Raw genomic sequence first — 20,174 nt, forward strand, 5'->3', positions numbered from 1 at the left:
CACTCAGGCAGCCTGGCTTCTAGTCTGAGTTTTTTAATGCTTGTCATGACCCCCATAACTGACTTCACGACCCCTGAGTGGGTTCTGAAAATGTGCTCCCCTAGACCCGTGCTGTCTGGAACATCCTCCAGTGATGGATATGTTCTTTGCTTGCTGCCTAGTGTACAGGCCTCAGGACACATGAGGCTATTGAGTGCTGGAAATGTGAGTTTCACAGTCCCAGAAACAGAATTGTTGTTATTTTTTTTATTTTAGACTTTTTAAAAATTACTTATTTTTGGCTGTGCTGGGTCCTCGTTGCTGTGCTTGGACTTTTGCCTAGTCTGTGTTGCTGTGGGGCACAGACTTCTGAGCTCGCTGGCTTCTCCTGTGGAGCATGAACTCTAGAGCGTGCGGGCTTCGGTAGTTGTGGTGCACGGGCTTGGTTGCCTCACGGCACATGGGATCTTCCCAGAACAGGGATCAAACCCGTGTCCCCTGCATTGGCAGGTGGATCCTTAACCACTGGACCACCAGGAAGTTGCCAAGTTGTTTTTTTTTAAAAACGATCTTGAAAGAATTATGGTCACAGAAACTGCAGAGATCCCCGTGGACCCCTCACCTAAGTTACCCCACTCGTTACAATTTACGTAACTGTAGTACAGTATCTAACTCGAAAACTGGCAATTGGTCTTACATGGGGGTATCTACTTCTGTGTCTTTTTATCACATGGGTAGATTTGGGAAACCACCATCAAACTCAGAATGCAGAACTGTCCTGTCCCCACAAAGATCTCCCTGGTGCTAACCTTTTAAAGTCTCCCTTACCCTCTTCCCTTCCAGCATTCCTGACCCCCGGCCATCACGAATCTGTTCCCCATTTCTCTAACACTGTCATTTCGAGAATGTTCTGTGAATGGACTCATACTTGACGTGACCTTTTGACACTGGCTTTTTCCATTCCGCCTACATTCATTTAACAGCTCTCTGCAGCTAGTGGTGACGGCCTGGGACAGCGCAGTTCTAGGGAGTTCTGCTGGATTCAGTTCCCGTGGGGAAGGGTGACATGACACCCTCGCCAGCATGGTTGTCAAGACCACAATTAGAAATAAATAGAGCACTTAGCGACGAGCACTTGAGAAATGGAAGCCATTCTTAGCATTCTTCCGATTCTTCCATGCCCCTCGGGCCCCAGGTCCAGTGGCTCCTGGACAACTATGAGACGGCCGAGGGCGTGAGCCTGCCGCGGAGCACCCTGTACTGCCACTACCTGCTGCACTGCCAGGAACAGAAGCTGGAGCCCGTCAACGCCGCCTCCTTCGGCAAGCTCATCCGCTCCGTCTTCATGGGCTTGCGCACCCGCCGGCTGGGCACCAGGTGGGGCCACCTGCCCCTGACATCCCCCAGTGGCCGCAAGGCCCGCCCTCACCCTAAGTTTTCGAGGTCCTCCACTCCGCTTGTCCCTTCACTCCTCTCCAGCCCCACTGGCCTCTTCACAGTTCCTCTGACACTCCCATGCTCCTGCCCCAGGGCCTTTGCACTGTCTATCCCTTTCCCCGTCTCCTGACTCAAATATCCCCGGCCCTCTTAACTAAGACTTCAGCTTTCCTCTACCTCCGTGGCATCCATTTGACTTAGTTTTTCTCCTGAGCACCCATCCAGTATGCCTTTCATGTTACTTCTCATTTCTGATCTGTCTCTTGATGCTGAAATGCACACCCCTTGAGAGTGTGGGGGCTGCACACAGTCATTGCTTAATCATGGCCTGTGAGTCAGTGAATTCACAGAGGAAGGAGCAAGGAGCCCTCCTGTGAGCCCACCCTTCTCTGCCTCTCCTTTGCAATCCCCTACACCTTTCTGGGCTGAGCCCTGCTCTTCTCTTGGTTCCAGCTCCTAGTTCAGGCCTTGGTGTCACCTCATGCAGGCAGGCATGCACACAGAACCGTGGGCAGAGTACCTGGTCTTTCTGTGCCGCCGTTTCCTCAGCTGTCAGTCCAGGATGCTAGGAGTATCCTTCATTGGGCAGAGATGAGGAACACATGCTTTCACACGTGCTCAGTGCTCAGAACAGTGCCTGGCAAACTGTTACGACTAGCGGTCAGCAGAGACCTGCTAAGTGCCTGCCCCCGACTTTGATCCTGTCTTCATAGAGCTCAGGAGAGTGGGGGCCTCTCCTGCCCCCATAGTCCCCATGGCTTCCCCAGCCCAGCACCCCCAGCTCTGTGGAACATGGGTCTCAGCCCCTGGGCTCTGTTTGGCCCCCTAGCAGAGAGGAGGTGGGTGCGTTGTAAAGTTCCCAGTGGATGACCAGGGCCACCCCCAGCCCAGCCCTCACCCCCTGCCTCCCTCCCAGGGGCAACTCCAAGTACCACTACTATGGCCTGCGCATCAAGGCCAGCTCGCCCCTGCTGCGGCTGATGGAGGACCAGCAGCACATGGCCATGCGGGGCCAACCCTTCTCCCAAAAACAGAGGTAGGAAGGCGGGGCTGGCTGGGTGCTGGCAGGCAGGGAAGGACGTGGCGGCCTAACGCCCCATCCCATTGCCTACCCATCCCTTCTCCAGGCTGAAACCCATCCAGAAGATGGAGGGCATGACCAACGGTGTGGCCGTGGGGCCACAGCAGGCCACTGGACTCTCAGACATCAGCTCCCAGGTCCAGCAGTACCAGCAGTTTCTGGGTGAGGGCTCCCCGGACTCTGGGGTGGGGCCCAGAGCAGGCTGTGCAGCCCCCAGAGAGTCAGAAGATGGTTCAGTTGCCCTCCCTGAACCTCATCACCCCAACTGGTCATGGGGGAGCTTGGTAGCCAAGTGGTGCCAACTTAACAGGATCCCAGGATGAGGCTGAAAGGGGTGGGCAGGTGGGACTGGAAGGGGCTCATGGTTTCTTCTCTGCCCCCCAGATGCCTCAAGAAGCCTCCCTGACTTCTCAGAGCTTGATCTCCAGGGCAAAGTGCTTCCCGAGGGCATCGGACCTGGGGACATCAAGGCCTTCCAGGTCCTATACCGGGAACACTGTGAGGTAGGGCACCTGGGCAGCAGGCAGGGGTGAGGGGCACCATGCTGCCGCCCGACCCCCTCGAGCATCTGGCCTCCCCAACAGGCCATCGTCGATGTCATGGTGAACCTGCAGTTCCCACTGGTGGAAACGCTCTGGAAAACCTTCTGGAGGTACAACCTGAGCCAGCCCAGCGAGGCGCCGCCGCTGGCTGTGTGAGTGCCCCGGGGGGAGGAAGGGAGGAAGTTGGGCACCTGCGAGTCTGACCTCAAGGCTGGGGTGGCCAGACCATGCAGGGGTGGGGGCTCCTCTCTGACCCCCACAGTTTGTGGGGCCCCTGTGGCCTTCTGAACCCGCCTCCAGAGTGTGCCTGGGTACCAATCTGATGCTCTGTGTGTGGGATGGCGGGCCCCACCGAGCCATTTCCTCCCTACAGTGGCTAGGTGCCTGGGTCCCCATGTGCAGGATGTTGAGATCCCTCTCTGATCCTTGGGGGGCAGTGAGGCCTGGATCAGCCTGACCCCGGGGGTCTTCAGGAGGCAGAGGGTACCTGCCTGAGCCCAGGGTGGGGTGAGGGTGCTGTGCCTCTCTGACCCTGGGTGCAGGGCTGTGGAACAGCCTCATAATGCCCCGGGCCGGGTGGGTGCCCACAGGCACGATGAGGCTGAGAAGCGGCTGCCCAAGGCCAGCCTGGTGCTGCTCTCCAAGTTCGAGCCCGTGCTGCAGTGGGCCAAGCACTGTGACAACGTGCTGTACCAGGGCCTGGTGGAGATCCTCATCCCCGACGTGCTGCGGCCCATCCCCAGTGAGTGCCCGCCTCTGCCCCACCCTGCCCCTGCTCCCTGTGCCCCACCTCCCCCCGAGTCCCCACCAGCCCCGCTACCGCCCCCAGGTGCCTTGACCCAAGCGATCCGGAACTTTGCCAAGAGCCTGGAGAGCTGGCTCACCCACGCCATGGTGAACATCCCTGAGGAGATGCTGCGGGTGAAGGTGAGGGTGTGAGGTGGGGGACGGAGGGGCCAGCTTGGGCCCACAGCTTCAGGTCCTCCCTCCTGGTTAGGGGGGCTGGGGACCTCAGCCTCCTCTGCCTGACCAAGGCTATAAGATGCGTCCCCATGTTTGTCCCCTCAGAGTGAGCTCTGGGTGTTGTCTTCACAAGCCAGCTTCCTCAGGTGCCCACTTCTGACACAACCCATTTGTGGTATTTCTGTATGCAACCCATCATCTTAAAATAAAAACCAAATGCAAACTTGAGGTAGTTCTCTTCAGAGAGCTTCAGCAGAAAGTGCTTTAGATGTTCAGAAAGAGATAAAATGTTGAAAAAAAAACCACACCTATAAGGCAACAGAATGATGGCCGTCTCCGTCAGTGCTACACAGTCACTAACTACCAAGATGTTTGGAGATAGATGGGATGGGCTTGCTCTTGAGAAAAAGGAAAAAAGAAAGAAAAGCTTTTAAAGTCCTGAAAATGCAAACAAGACTGGGTGTCAGAAGAATGACACCCAGGGTCTGCTGGACAGAAGGCTGGGCTTGATCTGTGGAGAAACTGAAAGCTGGATCCAGGGGGAGTCCTTCGGAAGTAGCAAGACTTATGCATTCGTTGATTTATTACACACGCATTTATTGAGCGGCTGCTGTGTGCTCGGCCTGGTTCTAAGTGCTGGGAGCACAGCAGTGACCAAGATGGACAAAACTCCAGCCCTCCCGGAGCTGACATTCAAGGGAATAATAATCCAAACAGAATGAAGCAGAAGGTCATGCAAGCGGTGCCTTTTCTGGGCAGTGCCCTCCCAGATCTTCTTGTGTGCTTTGATGAAAAATAATAGTGTTCAGATACATTGATTTTTTTTTTTTGGACTCATTATTTGTGTGGCTGATGACCCAAAGTTTAAAAATCCTGACCCTTTTATCTCCCAACAAAAGCAACAAGGTTTTTTCTCCCTTTTTGGAGAAAGAAAGGCTCGGAGAGGTCACAGTGGGTGGGGGAAGGGACCTGAGTGGGCGGGGGCAAGGGTGAATTCCAAGAAAACCACAAGCCTGGGGCCCCACAGGTGGCAGCGGCCGGCGCTTTCGCGCAGACCCTGCGTCGCTACACGTCGCTCAACCACTTGGCACAGGCGGCGCGCGCTGTGCTGCAGAACACTGCGCAGATCAACCAGATGCTGAGCGATCTCAACCGCGTGGACTTCGCCAATGTGCAGGTGAGCGCCGGCAGGGAAGGCGACGAGCGTGGGGTGGCCCGGCGGGGCGGTCCCCGGGGGTGGCGGCTGAGTCGCGGGCACCCGCCTGCCTGCTCTGTCCCAGGAGCAGGCCTCGTGGGTGTGCCGCTGCGAGGACCGAGTGGTGCAGCGGCTGGAGCAGGACTTCAAAGTGACGCTGCAGCAGCAGAACTCACTGGAGCAGTGGGCGGCCTGGCTGGACGGCGTCGTGAGCCAGGTGCTCAAGCCCTACCAGGGCAGCACCGGCTTCCCCAAGGCCGCCAAGCTCTTCCTCCTCAAGTGGTCGTTCTACAGGTGCGCCCCGGCTGGGCGGGAAGCGCTCGCTTTGCAGGCAGGGCAAAGGAGGGCCAGAGAAGGCTCCGCCTCTTTGAGGAGGGTGGGGCTAGACGAGGACCATCCCCTTGGGGGTGGGGCCAGAGAAAGCCCCGCCTCCCTGAGGGGCTCATACCTTTGAAGAAGGCCAGGACGCTGTTGCAAGTGGGTGGGTCTAGGGCCGTGCCCCTCTCTGACGGACACCCCGGGGAAACTTGTTCGGGGCTGGGTGGTGGTAGCTTCGTTTGCTCAAGCTTGGTTCTTATGGCAGGGAAGTGGGGCGAGAGGTGGGTCTGGGCCTGAGGGTCTCCTGTCTGTCGCCGCGTCCAGCTCCATGGTGATCCGGGACCTGACTCTGCGCAGCGCCGCCAGCTTCGGCTCCTTCCATCTCATCAGGCTGCTCTACGATGAGTACATGTACTACCTGATCGAACATCGTGTGGCCCAGGCTAAGGGCGAGACCCCCATCGCCGTCATGGGCGAGGTGCGCACAGCGGGACGCTGAGGGCACGGGGCAGGGCTCCCCTGGGCGGGACCCTCACCCCTTTTCCTCTCCCCACTTTCCAGTTCGCCAATCTGGCCACCTCTCTGAACCCCCTGGACCCGGACAAAGGTAGGTAAAGCCAGGACCTGAGTCCGGAGGTCGGTACAGGGGGGCTGGGATGGAGGAGGCGCCAGTTGGGGCGCCGCGTAGGGGCCTGGTGGCGCGGCCACCCTGCGCTGAGCCAGGCCCGGTCCGTGTGCCCCAGACGAGGAGGAGGAGGAAGAAGAGGAGAGCGAGGATGAGCTGCCGCAGGACATCTCGCTCACGGCCGGCGGCGAGTCGCCCGCGCTGGGCCCTGAGGCTCTGGAGCCACCAGCCAAGCTGGCGCGGACGGACGCGCGCGGCCTCTTCGTGCAGGCACTGCCCTCCAGCTAAGCCCGCGGCCTTCCCCTCCCCGCCCACCCTCCCCCGCCGCCCCTCCTCGCCAGGGTCCCTCACAGCTTCTGTGGCTTCGCTGTCACCGCTCCAGCTTCGGCCAGGGCCAGGAGGGGGCCTCCAAGACAGGGAAGGCTAGGGGGTACCCCCCCCCATTGGGGCCCGCACAATCACAGGGCCGGGCGGAGCCGCAGCTGCAAACTCTGACACAAAAGACGTGCCTTAAGGAACCCGCCACCGTGCCCAGGTGCCCCCTGGGGCAGCCAGCTTGGCCCCAAAGGCTGCATCATCTCTCTCCCTCCCCCAGCCCCACCCCCCCACCCCAGGGGGCAGGCAGGCAGGCCCCCTACCTTGCAGAACTGTTAACTTATTCAGCTCGCTGGCTTTGCACAGCCTGTCCTGGGCCCAGCCCTGAGCCCCGGGTGGGCGCAGGTGGGCATCACCTGGGGACCCACCACTGTCGGCAGCAGCAGCCCCGGGACCCCTCCCTCAGTAACCCCACCGCTTCCCCCTCCTTGGTATAAGTGCAATTAAAGCTGTGGGTGTCGCATCTTGTCCAGCGCTGGACCCTCCTGTGCCCCACAGCCCCAGAAGGGGGCACTGCCCAGCCTGGACAGAGGGGGAGGGCAGAAGGGGCACCATCTCTGGCTTCCAAAGAGCAGCAGGCTGGGCTGGGCGATGAGCCCGGAGGGGCCTGCTGCAGGCAGCGGGCTCAGAGTGCCCACGCCTGCCCCAGCCGGGGCTGGGTGCTCCGCTTGCTCGTATCTAAGCCCCCAAGCCCCCTTGCCGCTGGTTTGTAATGGAATCTCCACGCTCCGACTCAACCCCCACCTCCGCTCCTGGAGACCATGCTTCTCCTCCGTGTGTGGGACCTTTGCCCCCTCCCCCCCCATGACTATTGTGCGATTTGTGAGCGGAGTCGGTAACTTGTTGGGTTTTTTTCCAACCATCATGGCCTTATCTGTTCCGGTTTTCTCAGTGTTTTCAACCTGTGAGATAGATGTTTATGGCAAAAAGCGAAAAAAGAAAAAAAAAAGAACCTGACCTATTGTATAAAAATCACTATTTTGTGTGCTCCGCGTGCTACAGCTTTTGGGAGTGGTTTGCCCACTCCCTCTCCCACTCCTCTGGGCCTCCCTTCTGGCGGTGAAAGTGTCCACACGTGTGGTAGTCTAGTGTGCCGAGCTGTTTTCTATCTTTTTGTAGTCTTTCTTAAAACACAATAAATTCCACTGTCATATTTGGCTACTGCTGACTTGCCGGGCTTTGGTGGGAGCCTGGGGGCTGGAGGGGGGCCAGCTGGGCCCCGAGCTCATGAGTAGCAGGCAATGAAGGGAACTGGTGAGGTTCAGAAATAAAACATTTATTATGTGAAGAACAACAGGGCCAGGAGGGGGAGGTGTGACAGCCACTAGGTTCTCCACCTCAGGTGGGGGAGACGGAGGGTGGTCGGGGCAGGGGTCTGGGATCCATCTGGCCTCCCTGGGCTGTGTGGGAGGCCATGTCCACACCTGTAACTGAGGAAAGGGGCGAACTCTCGAGGAACGAGCACCCGCACCCAGCTTAGAGTGAAGGCGGGCGCTCAAGGCAGGCGGGGCAGGGGGCTCTCTTCCCTCTGCCCCTTCCCCACTTAAATAGGCATAAATAAGAAGCGTCCAGACTCTCAGGCCACCAGGGGCTGCCCGGCCCAGCCCCCTTCCCGCAGCCTAACACTAGTGCCGGTCATCGCTTGGTCGGTTGGTTGGTTGGCCGGCCGGCCGGCGGCTACCAGGAAGGCGGCCAGCTCCCAGGCCGCGGAGGTAGTTGGAGTCAGTGTCCAGGGCGGCCGGGCCCTCACAGCACAATCCACGTGTATCGCTCGCTGTCTGCCAAAACTTTCAGTGAGCACCCTGCAGGGGAAGGTAGGGACAAGGCCTTGGAACCTCTAGCTGGCCCAGTCTGCAGGAGAGGCTTCTCTCTTTCCTTGACCTGAAGGCAGCCCAGAAGGCTCTAGCAAGGCAGGTGCAGGTTATCTCTGCCTCGGGCCTGCAGCCATTCAATTAATGTCTGCTGAATAAATGAATGAATGGCTGGGGGGTCTCCAGGTGCCACATCTGAGCTGGCGCCCTGGCCCTGGCCTGGGCTGCCCTCGCCTTCACCACCATGCCACTGCTCAGTCAACGCGCTCCTTCATTCAGCAACATTTGGCAATCAGGGCCCGCTCCAGGCCCTGCCCAGCCCCAGGACCAGGACCCCAGTCCCCAACTGTCATCAGGGCAGCGCCCCACCTTTGTGCAGAGCCTCGTTGGTCATCCTGTTGACATATCGGCCGCTGCTCTCAGGCACCAGCCACTTCATGACCATGTCCACACAGCTCTTGCGATATGAGCTCCAGACGCTGCCACTGAAGAAGAGGGTATGAGCGACTCTCCCAGCCCTGGGCCCAACCCAGCCCTGCCCCGCCTTGACCCTGCCTCACCTGGTCTGCCCTTTGACCTCAGTGAGGTCACCCACACTGACTGTCACGAAGATGCCTGTGTTGAGGTCCCATGCCACCTTGAGACTGGTGTGGTAGGTCTTTGGTCTACAGGAGGGAAAGCTGGTGAGCACAAGAGAAAGTGGGGGACTACAGGGTCCCTGAGCTTGAACCCAGGCTACCCTAAGGGGCTTTTACCTTTGGAACAATAATGGAACAGCCTATCCAAGCTTTGGGGAGTCAAGGGGAGTTTTATCATATGCCAGCTCCCCACACTGAGCTATTGTGAGAGCAGGCCCTGCTTGGCAAGGGTGAGGGCGGGTCCTTGCCCACTCACCGGAGCTGGCCTTCCTCGGTGGGGGATGGGAACGCCAGGAGCAGCAGGCCAATGTTGATGAGGACCTGGTTGGTTTCTGGGCAGACCTGGGGGGCGGGGGTTGGACGTGACAGCTACCGAGAGTGCCACCAAGACCAGGGGAGGCCCTGGACTGCCCTGCCCGACACCTGGACCCACCTCCAGGATGACAATGTCATAGTCGCTAAAGGAGCAGAACTGGTGACCCCAAGTGGCGTCATGGCGGATCACCTCGTTGATGACATACTCGAAGTCCAGTGTGAGCTGCTCGACTGTCAGGTACTGACCCTGTGGACAAGGGCAGGGGGAGAACTGCACCCACCGCCATCCCAGGAGGTGCCCCAGGAGCTACCCCTTGGCCTCCCCACGACCCACACCCACCTGGACAGCGGCCTGCTCCCGCATGGGCCGCAGGTTGCGACCACGGAGATCAGTCACCACGAAGGGCAGGGAGATCTTGTCATCCTCGAACTCTGAGTGGGCAGGACAAGAGGGTAGGGATGGCGGTGGGAGGCCTAGAGGCTCTCAAGGCCAGCCTCCCATGCTTGGGGCCCTGCCCACCAGAGGGGCTTCCCGCTCACCATCCTCTGGCTCCGTCCCCTCACCGGACCCCAGCACGTAATAGAGCTTGGTGTAGTTGATGTATCCAGGCTCCGGGGCAGGCGCCTCTGCTGCAGGGGGGCTATCCCGGGGCACTGCCTCCCCACCTGGGCCAAGGGGCTCAGAGGGCAGGCGGCAGCGGCTGCCTGAGGGCCCTGGGCAGGGGGGTGGCCGGACTTCCTCCGAGGTCCCACCCTTAGCCTCTTTGGCCCGGCGGAAGATGTCAGCCACAAACTCCTTGGCTTTGGCAATGGCGGGCGAGGGATCGGGGGTCCCAGAGGGCCAGGCTGGGGCCGCTTCAGGGCAGAGGCTGGGGAGAACAGGGAGCAACTCTGGGCTCTGGGGTCCAGGGGGGCTGGGAGGGGCTGGGGGGTAGGTGGTGTGGTCGTATAGGATCTGGCAGAAGCTGCTGTCTCCTGGAACATAAAAATAAAAAGTGAAGGAGGTAGAAGAAGTCAATAGATGAGTTTAGGTCAGAACGCTCTCCTGACCTCCCTCATTACCCTGCGGGGGTGGCGGGGGTTGGGGGGGCGGGTGGCGTGGATCTTAGAAATCCAAGAGGAGGCCCTTCTAGAAGACTTACATATGCTGACATCAGTCCGAACCAACCAAAACGGAAAAAGGACTCACACACACACATGTTCATTCAAACCTTCCTCTTAAGCACCTGCCATATGCCCCATACTGAGGACACAGGAGCGAATAAGGCAAAATTCCCTGCCCTTGGGAGCTGACATGTATGGATAAAAGCAGTCATGTACGGATGTGAGAGTTGGACCATAAAAAAGCTGAACGCCGAAAAACTGAAGATTTTGACCTGTGGTGCTAGAGAAGACTCCTGAGAGTCCCTTGGACTGCAAGGAGATCAAACCAGTCAATCCTAAAGGAAACCAGTCCTGAATATTCATTGGAAGGACTGATGCTGAAGCTGAAACTCCAATACTGTGGCCACCTGATTTGAAGAACTGACTCATTAGAAAAGACCCTGATGCTGGGAAAGATTGAAGGCAGAAAAAGAAGGGAATGACAGAGGATGAGATGGTTGGATGGCATCACCGACTCGACAGACATGAGTTTGAGCAAACTCTGGGAGTTGGTGATGGACAGGGAAGCCTGGCGTGCTGCAGTCCATGGGGTCACAAAGAGTTAGACACGACAGAGCGACTGAACCGAACTGGGGAGCTGAGAGTCTATGATGATGACAGAGGATAAAAGCTACATAAGGGCTTCCCTGGTGGCTCAGTGGTAAAGCATCCGCCTGCCAATGCAGGAGACACAGGTTCTAGCTCTGATCTGGGACGATCCCACATGCCCAGGAGCAACCAAGGCTGCGCGCCGCAACGGAACCTGTGCTCTCGAGCCATAGCTACTGAAGCCTACACACCTGGGGGCTCTGCTCTACAACAAGAGAAGCCGCCCCACGAGAGGCCCACGCACCACAACTGGAGAGCAGTCCCTGCTCTCCGCAACTAGCGAGAAGCCCGCACGGCAGTGAAGACCCAGCAGTCAAATACATAAGCCACAGAAGGGTGACAGGTTACCACACTGTCTTCTGTCCTTTTCAACTCCAGACAGACCAGCACAGGCACGGCCTGGCCGGATCCCAGGCCTCTCTGTGGCTCCACCTGACGGGGGCCAGATCTCCCTGTGGACAATCTCAGTGTGGAGAACCCAATGCATCCGCCAAGCAGCACCACCACCGGGCCCTGGGCTCTGCCTGCCCTGCTCCACTGGGCCCCCCTAGAAGCAGCCCTTGTAGAGGGGAGCTGTCCTTTCAGCTCAGAGACTCAGGGCCAAGGCTCAGAGGAACTTGTCCAAGGTCACACTGAGAAATAATACAAGTATGCCAACACACTGCTGTCTGCCAGGGTGGTGGCACTTCCGGAGAGGAGGCGGATGAGTGGAAACTGTTCGTGTCAAACTCCCCCTCTGTGTAAATACCCTCCTGGGGTGAGAGGAGTGTCAAATCTGCTGACAGTGCCCCTCACCTGGGCCGTGTGCACACGGCCACATCCTGTCCCGTGTGGTCCTTCCTAACAGGGTGGGGGCAGCTGACCCATCCAGGCCTAGCTTGTTGGGGGATCATGGTTTGGCGAGAAGCAGAGCCTTGCCCACGCTGGTACAGGTGGCCAGGGCAGGGGTGGGAGGCCCCTAGAAGAGCTCGAGGACAAGGCGCACTGCCCCTTGCTGGTCTGTGGGCTCAGTTATATATACATATATAACACACCCATGGCTTCCCAGTGACTCAGAGGCAAGGAATCCACCTGCCCATGCAGGAGACCCAGGTTCAATCCCTGGGCTGGGAAGATCCCCTAGAGGAGGAAACGGCAACCCACTCCAGTATTCTTGCCTGGAGAATCCCCATGGACAGAGGAGCCTGGCGGGCCACAGTCCATGGGGTCATAGGTGTACATGACTGAAGCAACTGGGCAGACACACACGAGCATATACACAGAACCCTCTTCTCAGGCCCACCCCCTCGCTCCCCAAGGGGCCATCATTTCAAATGCGGGCAGTTGGCGCCTTTTTTTGGCCATGCTACTCCGTGTGCAGGATCGTAGGTCCTCCCCAACCGGGGACTGAACCCGGGCCCTCGCAGTGAGAATTCCTAACCACTGGACCCCCGGGACCACTGAAGTCCCAGTGGTCATCCTTATTGGACTGGGTTCTGGCATAACGGGAACACATTTTAAACTCATATATAAACGGCATCAGTAACAGGTTACAAATCTCCTTGTGTTTCTTTTGCACATGAACATGTGTTTAAGGCACACTGTCCACAGACAGGCATGCTGGGGCACTCCCTGATGATCCGGGGGAGGTAACCACCCAGTCCTACCTTCCCAAATGCCAGGCGGGCCCCAGCTGCTGCCACTAAAGCCTGGGACATGCTTGGGCGCAGGGCTGCTGCTGGGCCACAGGCACCCTCTGTTGCCATAAGGCCCCGGGAGAGCAGGAGCCCCCCACCCCCAGCCCCATTGTCAGCAACAGCCAAAACCAAGAGATGGCCCTCTATCCGCTAACCACTCCCTTATGTTTTTAATCAGCCTTTCTCTTTTCGAATAGAAGGACGCACTGCACTGTCCGGCATGGTGGACATGTGACTATTTGAACTTGACATCACGAAAATTAAACAGCTCAGTTCCTTGGTCACATGAGCCACTGTCAAGTGGCTACTGGTGGCAGCTGTGGCAGATACCCCAGATATGGACCCTCTTAGCCCCATGGAAAGTTCCAGTAGGCAGTGCTGGGGCAGGGTGGGGGGGCAGGGTGGCTGCGTTTGGAGCCCACATTGCCACTTCCTGGACAAGGGACCTCACTTCTCTGGGGTCTCAGTCACCTCATCTGTGATGCGGGGTAGTGATGGCACCGACGTCAAGGCACTGCTTGGCCAAGTAATTGGGTCACAGGGCCCCGAGGCTGGGAGCGCGTACGCAGGGCCTGTGGGCAGACCGGGGAGCCTACCTGCCGAGTGCACCGAGACGGCGCAGGCCACCAGAGAGTAGCTGGTGTTGAGCAGCACCACCTGGTCCTTCTTGAGCTGGAAGGCGGGCTGGAAAGTGGGGAAGGGGTAGACCACCTGGTACTTGGTGTGCAGCATGAAGCCATGCCGCAGACACTGCGCGCTCGGGTCACCTGCAGCGACACAGGCCACGCAGGCTCAGCCGTGGCCGCGGGGCAGGGAAGCAGGCCGCCCGGCGCCCCAGGCCCCCAGCCCTCACCTGGGCGGGCGCGGCTGGCGTCCCGGCAGGCGGCGCAGCGGCCCGGAGGCGGCACGGCCACGGTGCTGATGTAGATGTCCCGGTGGTTCTCGTCGCTCATCACCATCATGTTCATGAGCATGCCGTTGGCTGAGCGGGTGCTGGGGGCCGGCGGAGCCTCAGAGCCTGGCCTGGGCACCCGCCCCCACCCACTTCCCACCACCCTATCCCCAAGTCTCACTTGAAGCCGAAGACAATGACCTTGGAGGCGTCACTGGGCCACTCGCACACGGTCAGGTATAGGTCACTGTAGATCTCCTCATCCTGGAAGAGCCGCACCTGGCGGACCTGAGCAGCAGGTTCTCGTGGGGGTGGGGTCCAAGTGGGCCAGGGCCAACCTGAGGCTGCACCAGCCGGCAGTCTCGGGCCAGGGAGCCCCAAGCAGCCTTCACCCCACACCCCGCTCTGCCATCCTGAGAACACGCTGAGGAGGCGCATAAGAATTTCCCCTCAGGTGGGGGACACAGGGAAGCCAGGCCTAGGACAGGACACAGCAGACCCGTCGGTTCCAAGCCTGACCCACCCTGAGACCGGTTCACCTCTCTGAACTCACGTGGAAACTGGGGTAACGGCACTCACCTCCTGGGGTGGGACATTCGAGGAGTCAAAGTCAGGGCTAAACCAGGCAGGGCAGCCTGCTTGGTTCTAACAGACCTAATGGGTCCCTCCTGCCCTGAGCCGCCAGACCATAGGAAATCCTGCCATTTACCCACTTTGGGCTCTGAAGATGGCAATTTCCTACAGTTCGACCTAACACTTGGAGTCGTGACAACGGCCCTGCGGGTACACTATCTTCAACTTGTGGCCGTGGAACCTGAGGCTCAGAGTGGGGTCATGTGGTCAGAAAGGGAGGTGGCCTGGCCCTACCAGCTTGAGCTTGCTGTGCACATTGAACTCCCACCAGTACAGGTGGTAGATGTAGAAAGAGAAGTCGTCATCCCCGCTGCTGCTCGTGTAGGAGAGAACGTAACGGCCGCACTTGGAAAAGCCCAGGAAGATGTGTCTGTGGGGATGGCAGGGAGGGGCCAATGGCCAGGTCAGGGCCGGCCGACCGTCCCACCCCGCCAACCCCTGCCTGGCCCCCGCCTCACCCTGCGTAGAGGAAGTCTTCATCCACAATGTTCTTGAGAGAGACGCAGACCCTGGGTGGCAGCTTCCGGAAGAGGCGAGGAGAGAGCTGCCCACTGATCTGGGGAAGGGGCAGCCAGGGCTCTTGAGACACCATGTGTAGAAGCGGCCTGCAGCGCCCCTCCCCGCATTCCCCTCACACAAGGCAGAGCAACACCTTTGGGGTCCAGCCCAGCCACACAGGCCTACTTCCTACCAACCATAACGGTTCAGGGTGGTCCAAGCTCTGGAAGGTGTGAATGGCTTGAGCCTGTCTCTCCACCAGGGCCTCATGCCACCCTCCCAACTCCACAGCCTAAGGGTTCCTCTTGCCTGCGGTTTCCCTGGTGGCTCAGATGGTAAAGAATCTGCCTGCAAATGCAGGAGACGTAAGAGACATGGTTCGATCCCTGGGTTGGAAAGATTCCCTGGAGAAGGGAATGGCAACCCATTCCAGTATTCTTGCCTGGAGAATTCCATGGACAGAGGAGGCTGGCAGGCTATAGTCCATGGAGTCACAAAGAGTTGGACATGACTGAGTAACTGACATTTTCACACGTTCCTCTTCCCAGGCTATGAGGACTATCACTGGCATTGCTTCCCCCAGTCACCCCTGGCCCACACTGGGCCACCTAGCTGTCTTCCTGAAGGCTACTTGAAGGCACAATGAGCTGTGGACATTGAGGATCACTAAGGAGGCTGAGATGGGGGCTTGACCAACTCCACTCACCTGTTCCCAACCCACCAGCCTATACACGGGGCGCTTAGGTCCCTGGGTTGGGTGGTAAGCCTGACCAGTGACTGTCCATCTCCTGCCTGACTTCCCCTTCTCAATTAACAGCTGCCCTCCAACTGACTCCCTCATCCCAAAACTTCAAGGAAGGTTTTGGGTGGGGAGCAGGCCCAAGTTGAGCATTGAGGAATCAGGACACCTCAGATCCTGCTACCCAGTCTAATGGGGGAGATGCAGCCCAGCCCTCGAGGAGATCCCAGAGTGGAATAACCCTGTCAGCGAGGCTCAGGCTGACCCGGAGACACAGTCCCCGGCCACGGAGCTTCCAAGCTAAGGGCGGAGCCACAGCCCAAGCCAGGGAGCAATCAGGCTGAGGGTGGGGACTGTCCCTGCTCCAGAAGTTCTAGTCAAAAGGAGAAGACACAGCCCTGCCCTCACAGAGTTCCCAGCCTGATGAAGAAGACAGCACGACTCCCTGACCCACGGAGACATAGACCTGCCCCACCTGCTGCTGACCTGACAGCAGATTTACACGCTTGCCCTCCCAGGGCTGGCAACCCGACGGGGAAAAAGATTCCAGCACGCTGAGAGTTTAGTCTCATGGGGAGACAGAGCCTTGCTCAGGTAGCTGAAGATCAGGCCCTCTCCAGGGAGCTCCCTCTCATTCAATGGGGGAGGCAGTTACAGGAACTCCCAGCTCTCCTGTGGTCAGAGCTGGACAGAGAGAGGAACCCCAGGCGGAGGAATCCCAAAGCCGGTAGCAGAGACTGTGCCAAGGGGGCGGTAAGGCTCCATAACGGAGTGGCCGGGGGAGCAGGGTTTTGAAAAACGAGTCTGACCCTGCGTCGCCCCCTTTCTCCTCACTCCTCCAGCGGCCTCTAAGGCCCCCTTCATCCAAGCCCGTCCTCGGGACCCCGCCCCCAGCCCCTCCATCCAAGCCCCCTCTCAGGGACCCCGCCCCCAACTCCCTCCATCCGAACTCCCGCCGCAGCCCCCCCAATCTAAGCTCTCTCCCTGGGGCCCCGCCCAACCCCCTTCCTCCAAGCCCCCTCCCACGGGGCTCCGCCCCCAACCCCTCACCCCGCGAACGCCCTCCCTCCCCGCCGCCTCCCTCGTCCCTCCTCCCTTCCCTCCGACGCGCTCCTCCGAGACTCCAGGCCTCACCTTGACCCGCTCCAGCTGCTTGAGGACGTGCTCCCGCCGCCGCCCCGCCGTCCGCTTTCCCCCGGCGCCCCCGGGGCCGCCGCCGCCGCTCCCGGCCCCGCTGTTCCGCTCCGATTTCGAGCTGGGCGCCATTTTCACCCCCTCCCTCCACTTCCGGAGCAACCGGCCTCTTCGCCCCACCCCCGCCGCCTCTTCATTGGCCGTTGCTCGACACTGCGGCCCGCCGGTTGGGTGAAAGCCCGCACTCTGGGCTTTTTCCCGCTACGCCTGTCCATCACTGCCACCTCGACCCTTGATTGGTAGAGACGGTACAGTCCCGGCGGCCCGTCGCCGTATTCCCGCCTTCCCTCAAGGACGCACCCGTCAGAGGCCCCGTTTGCGCCCCTCACTGAGATGACTTTGACCCAATAGGCAGAGGACCCTATCCGTCTCCAGGGCGTCACGCCCCCTTGTGGCTAGTGGGTTTCCATGGAGATCCAGGCGGTCCTGGCCTGTGGGCGGGGCGATGGGAGCCAGTGGTCCAGAAGGGTCATAATCCCCAGCCCAAGGATATCCCCGCCCAGTCTGGGTACAGCGGAACCTGGCAAACATCCTGGGGCCACCGGCCGGGCTGAGGAAAGGGTTACAAAATAAAAGGATAAAATTGATTAAAACATCTTTCAGGACTTCCCTGTCGGTCCAGTGGTTTCAGGACTTCCTCGTGACTTCAACTGCAGGAGGTATAGGTGCGGGTTCCATCCCTGGTCCAGGGACTAACTAAGATCCCACGGTGCAGAGGGGCGTGAGAAAAAAACAAATTCAGATGGACTGGCGGGCGGCCTAACCACATCATGATGATGGTAATAACAACAACATTAATCACTTATATAGTACTTTATACTTAACCAGAAACAGTTCTGCACTTAGAATCCTATGTAGTAGATCACTGTTATGCCCATTTTATAGATAATAGTAATAACAATTGTTTAATGTCAGATATGAGTATCATCTTCCTGTGCTTTAGCTTATTTAACTTTCAAAGCCGTTTTGCAGATGGACCATTTTATTATCTTCATTTTTAAACGTGGTGAAACTGAGGCTTACAGTGTACTGCTCCTGAACAGCTGGCACATATACACCTCAGATGCGTGAGTGTTGTGACCATAATTAGAGAAGAATAGAATGGATCTGGCTTTCATATTCTTCCAACCTCTGTCTTCGTTTGTTCAATAAATATTTACTGAGTACCTACGATGTTCAGTGAATAAGACAGGGCTTATTTATTTATGTGTGTATCAAGTCTTAGTTCCATCATGGGAGATCTTTTGTTGATTGCAGCACACAGACTCTCTAGTTGTGCTGCGTAGACTCCAGACTGCACGGGCTCAGTAGTTGCAGCTGGTGGACTTAGATGCTTCATGGCACGTGGGATCTTAGTTCCCCCACCAGAGATCAAACCAGTATCCCCTGCCTTTCAAGGCAGATTCTTAACCTCTGGACCACCAGGGAAGTCCCTAGGGACACATTTTTAGAAAAAAGAATGGAAAGGGAAAATGTAGTCTGGCAGTGAAGAAACTTGGCAGATAACACCTCAACCAAGTGATCAAGTTTATCATTATAGTGATAAGTCGTGTGCATGTCATGGGCACTTGATGTGACGTGAGGACACTTGCACTTGTCTGGTATTCTCTCCAAAACCCATAACCTCCATCTAATGAGGAAACATCAGGTGATTGTCCCAAATGGAGGGACAGGACTTTCTACAAAAGTCCTAACCAGTATATTTCAAAAGTGTCAAGGTCATGAGGAAGCGTGACCAAGAAACTGGCACAGTTTAAAGGAGTCTAAGAAGATGACCTTTATCGAGCCCATCTTTGCATGAAATGTTCCCTTGGTATCTCTAATTTTCTTGAAGAGATCACTAGTCTTTCTCATTCTTTTGTTTTCCTCTATTTCTTTGCATTGATCGCTGAGGAAGGCTTTCTTATCTCTTCTTGCTATTCTTTGGAACTCTGCATTCAGATACTTATATCTTTCCTTTTCTCCTTTGCTTTTCACTTCTCTTCTTTTCACAGCTATTTGTAAGGCCTCCCCAGACAGCCACTTTGATTTTTTGCATTTTTTTTCCATGGGGCTGGTCTTGATCCCTGTCTCCTATACAGTGTCACGAACCTCAGTCCATAGTTCATCAGGCACTCTATCTATCAGATCTAGTCCCTTAAATCTATTTCTCACTTCCACTGTATAATCATAAGGGATTTGATTTAGGTCATACCTGAATGGTCTAGTGGTTTTCCCTACTTTCTTCAATTTAAGTCTGAATTTGGCAATAAGGAGTTCATGATCTGAGCCACAGTCAGCTCCTGGTCTTGTTTTTGCTGACTGTATAGAGCTTCTCCATCTTTGGCTGCAAAGAATATAATCAATCTTATTTCGCTGTTGACCATTTGGTGATGTCCATGTGTAGAGTCTTCTCTTGTGTTGTTGGAAGAGGGTGTTTGCTATGACCAGTGCATTCTATTGGCAAAACTCTATTTAGTCTTTGCCCTGCTTCATTCCGTATTCCAAGGCCAAATTTCCCTGTTACCCCAGGTGTTTCTTGACTTCCTACTTCTGCATTCCAGTCCCCTATAATGAGAAGGACATCTTTTTTGGGTGTTAGTTCTAAAAGGTCTTGTAGGTCTTCATAGAACTGTTCAACTTCAGGTTCTTCAGCATTACTGGTTGGGGCATAGACTTGGATTATTGGGATATTGAATGGTTTGCCTTGGAAAGGAACACAGATCATTCTGTCATTTTTGAGATTGCATCCAAGTACTGCATTGCGGACTCTTGTTGACCATGATGGCTACTCCATTTCTTCTAAGGGATTCCTGCCTGCAGTATATTAGAGATACCAAGGGAACATTTCATGCAAAGATGGGCCCGATAGAGAACAGAAATGGTATGGACCTAACAGAAGCAGAAGATATTAAGAAGAGGTGGCAAGAATACACAGAAGAACTGTACAAAAAAGATCTTCACGATCCAGATAATCACGATGGTGTGATCAGTCACCTAGAGCCAGATATCCTGGAGTGTGAAGTCAAGTGGGCCTTAGAAAGCATCACTACAAACAAAGCTAGTGGAGGTGATGGAATTCCAGTTGAGCTATTTCAAATCCTGAAAGATGATGCTGTGAAAGTGCTGCACTCAATATGCCAGCAAATTTGGAAACTCAGCAGTGGACACAGGACTGGAAAAGGTCAGTTTTCATTCCAATTCCAAAGAAAGGCAATACAAAAGAATGCTCAAACTACCACACAACTGCACTCATCTCACATGCTAGTAAAGTAATGCTCAAAATTCTCCAAGCCAGCCTTCAGCAATATGTGAACCGTGAACTTCCTGATATTCAAGCTGGTTTTAGAAAAGGCAGAGGAACCAGAGATCAAATTGCCAACATCCGCTGGATCATGGAAAAAGCAAGAGAGTTCCAGAAAAACATCTATTTCTGCTTTCTTGACTATGCCAAAGCCTTTGACTGTGTGGATCACAATAAACTGTGGAAAATTCTGAAAGAGATGGGAATACAAGACTGCCTGACCTGCCT

General features: G+C 56.8%; 2 protein-coding genes across 4 annotated transcripts in view; one reads left to right on the plus strand and one right to left on the minus strand.

Moving 5' to 3' along the window:
* Window positions 1–7,676, plus strand: part of RFX1 (regulatory factor X1) — a 33,240-nt gene extending 25,564 nt beyond the window's left edge. For all 3 annotated transcript variants that reach the window (XM_018051203.1, XM_018051206.1, XM_018051205.1), the window contains 12 exons: window positions 1,175–1,356; window positions 2,333–2,452; window positions 2,544–2,659; window positions 2,882–3,000; window positions 3,082–3,191; window positions 3,630–3,781; window positions 3,869–3,966; window positions 5,030–5,179; window positions 5,283–5,491; window positions 5,840–5,993; window positions 6,077–6,122; window positions 6,259–7,676. In XM_018051203.1, coding sequence (XP_017906692.1) covers window positions 1,175–1,356; window positions 2,333–2,452; window positions 2,544–2,659; window positions 2,882–3,000; window positions 3,082–3,191; window positions 3,630–3,781; window positions 3,869–3,966; window positions 5,030–5,179; window positions 5,283–5,491; window positions 5,840–5,993; window positions 6,077–6,122; window positions 6,259–6,428 — 1,626 coding nt within the window. In that variant the 3' untranslated portion in view covers window positions 6,429–7,676. The remainder of the gene's footprint in view (window positions 1–1,174; window positions 1,357–2,332; window positions 2,453–2,543; window positions 2,660–2,881; window positions 3,001–3,081; window positions 3,192–3,629; window positions 3,782–3,868; window positions 3,967–5,029; window positions 5,180–5,282; window positions 5,492–5,839; window positions 5,994–6,076; window positions 6,123–6,258) is intronic.
* DCAF15 (DDB1 and CUL4 associated factor 15) lies at window positions 7,771–16,768 on the minus strand. The gene is made up of 13 exons (XM_018051207.1): window positions 16,604–16,768; window positions 14,691–14,788; window positions 14,467–14,602; window positions 13,781–13,887; window positions 13,561–13,700; window positions 13,304–13,474; window positions 9,820–10,254; window positions 9,620–9,711; window positions 9,398–9,526; window positions 9,221–9,306; window positions 8,887–8,991; window positions 8,696–8,811; window positions 7,771–8,317 (listed from the first exon to the last, which is right to left on the minus strand). The coding sequence occupies exons 1-13, from the start codon at window positions 16,733–16,735 to the stop codon at window positions 8,262–8,264; spliced, it is 1,803 nt and encodes a 600-aa protein (XP_017906696.1). The 5' UTR covers window positions 16,736–16,768; the 3' UTR covers window positions 7,771–8,261.

Source organism: Capra hircus, chromosome 7 (assembly GCF_001704415.2).
Source record: "Capra hircus breed San Clemente chromosome 7, ASM170441v1, whole genome shotgun sequence".
NCBI classification, from domain to species: Eukaryota; Metazoa; Chordata; class Mammalia; order Artiodactyla; family Bovidae; genus Capra; species Capra hircus.

What these genes read in the sequence shown, in the direction of transcription:
- DCAF15 (XM_018051207.1), bottom strand. Translation starts at nt 16,735, where the DNA reads ATGGCGCCCAGCTCGAAATCGGAGCGGAACAGCGGGGCCGGGAGCGGC. An exon ending in GAAGACTTCCTCTACGCAGG is followed by an intron (nt 14,603 to 14,690) that starts GTGAGGCGGGGG and finishes CCATCCCCACAG; the next exon opens with ACACATCTTCCTGGGCTTTT. An exon ending in GGGAGCAGGCCGCTGTCCAG is followed by an intron (nt 9,527 to 9,619) that starts GTGGGTGTGGGT and finishes CCTTGTCCACAG; the next exon opens with GGTCAGTACCTGACAGTCGA.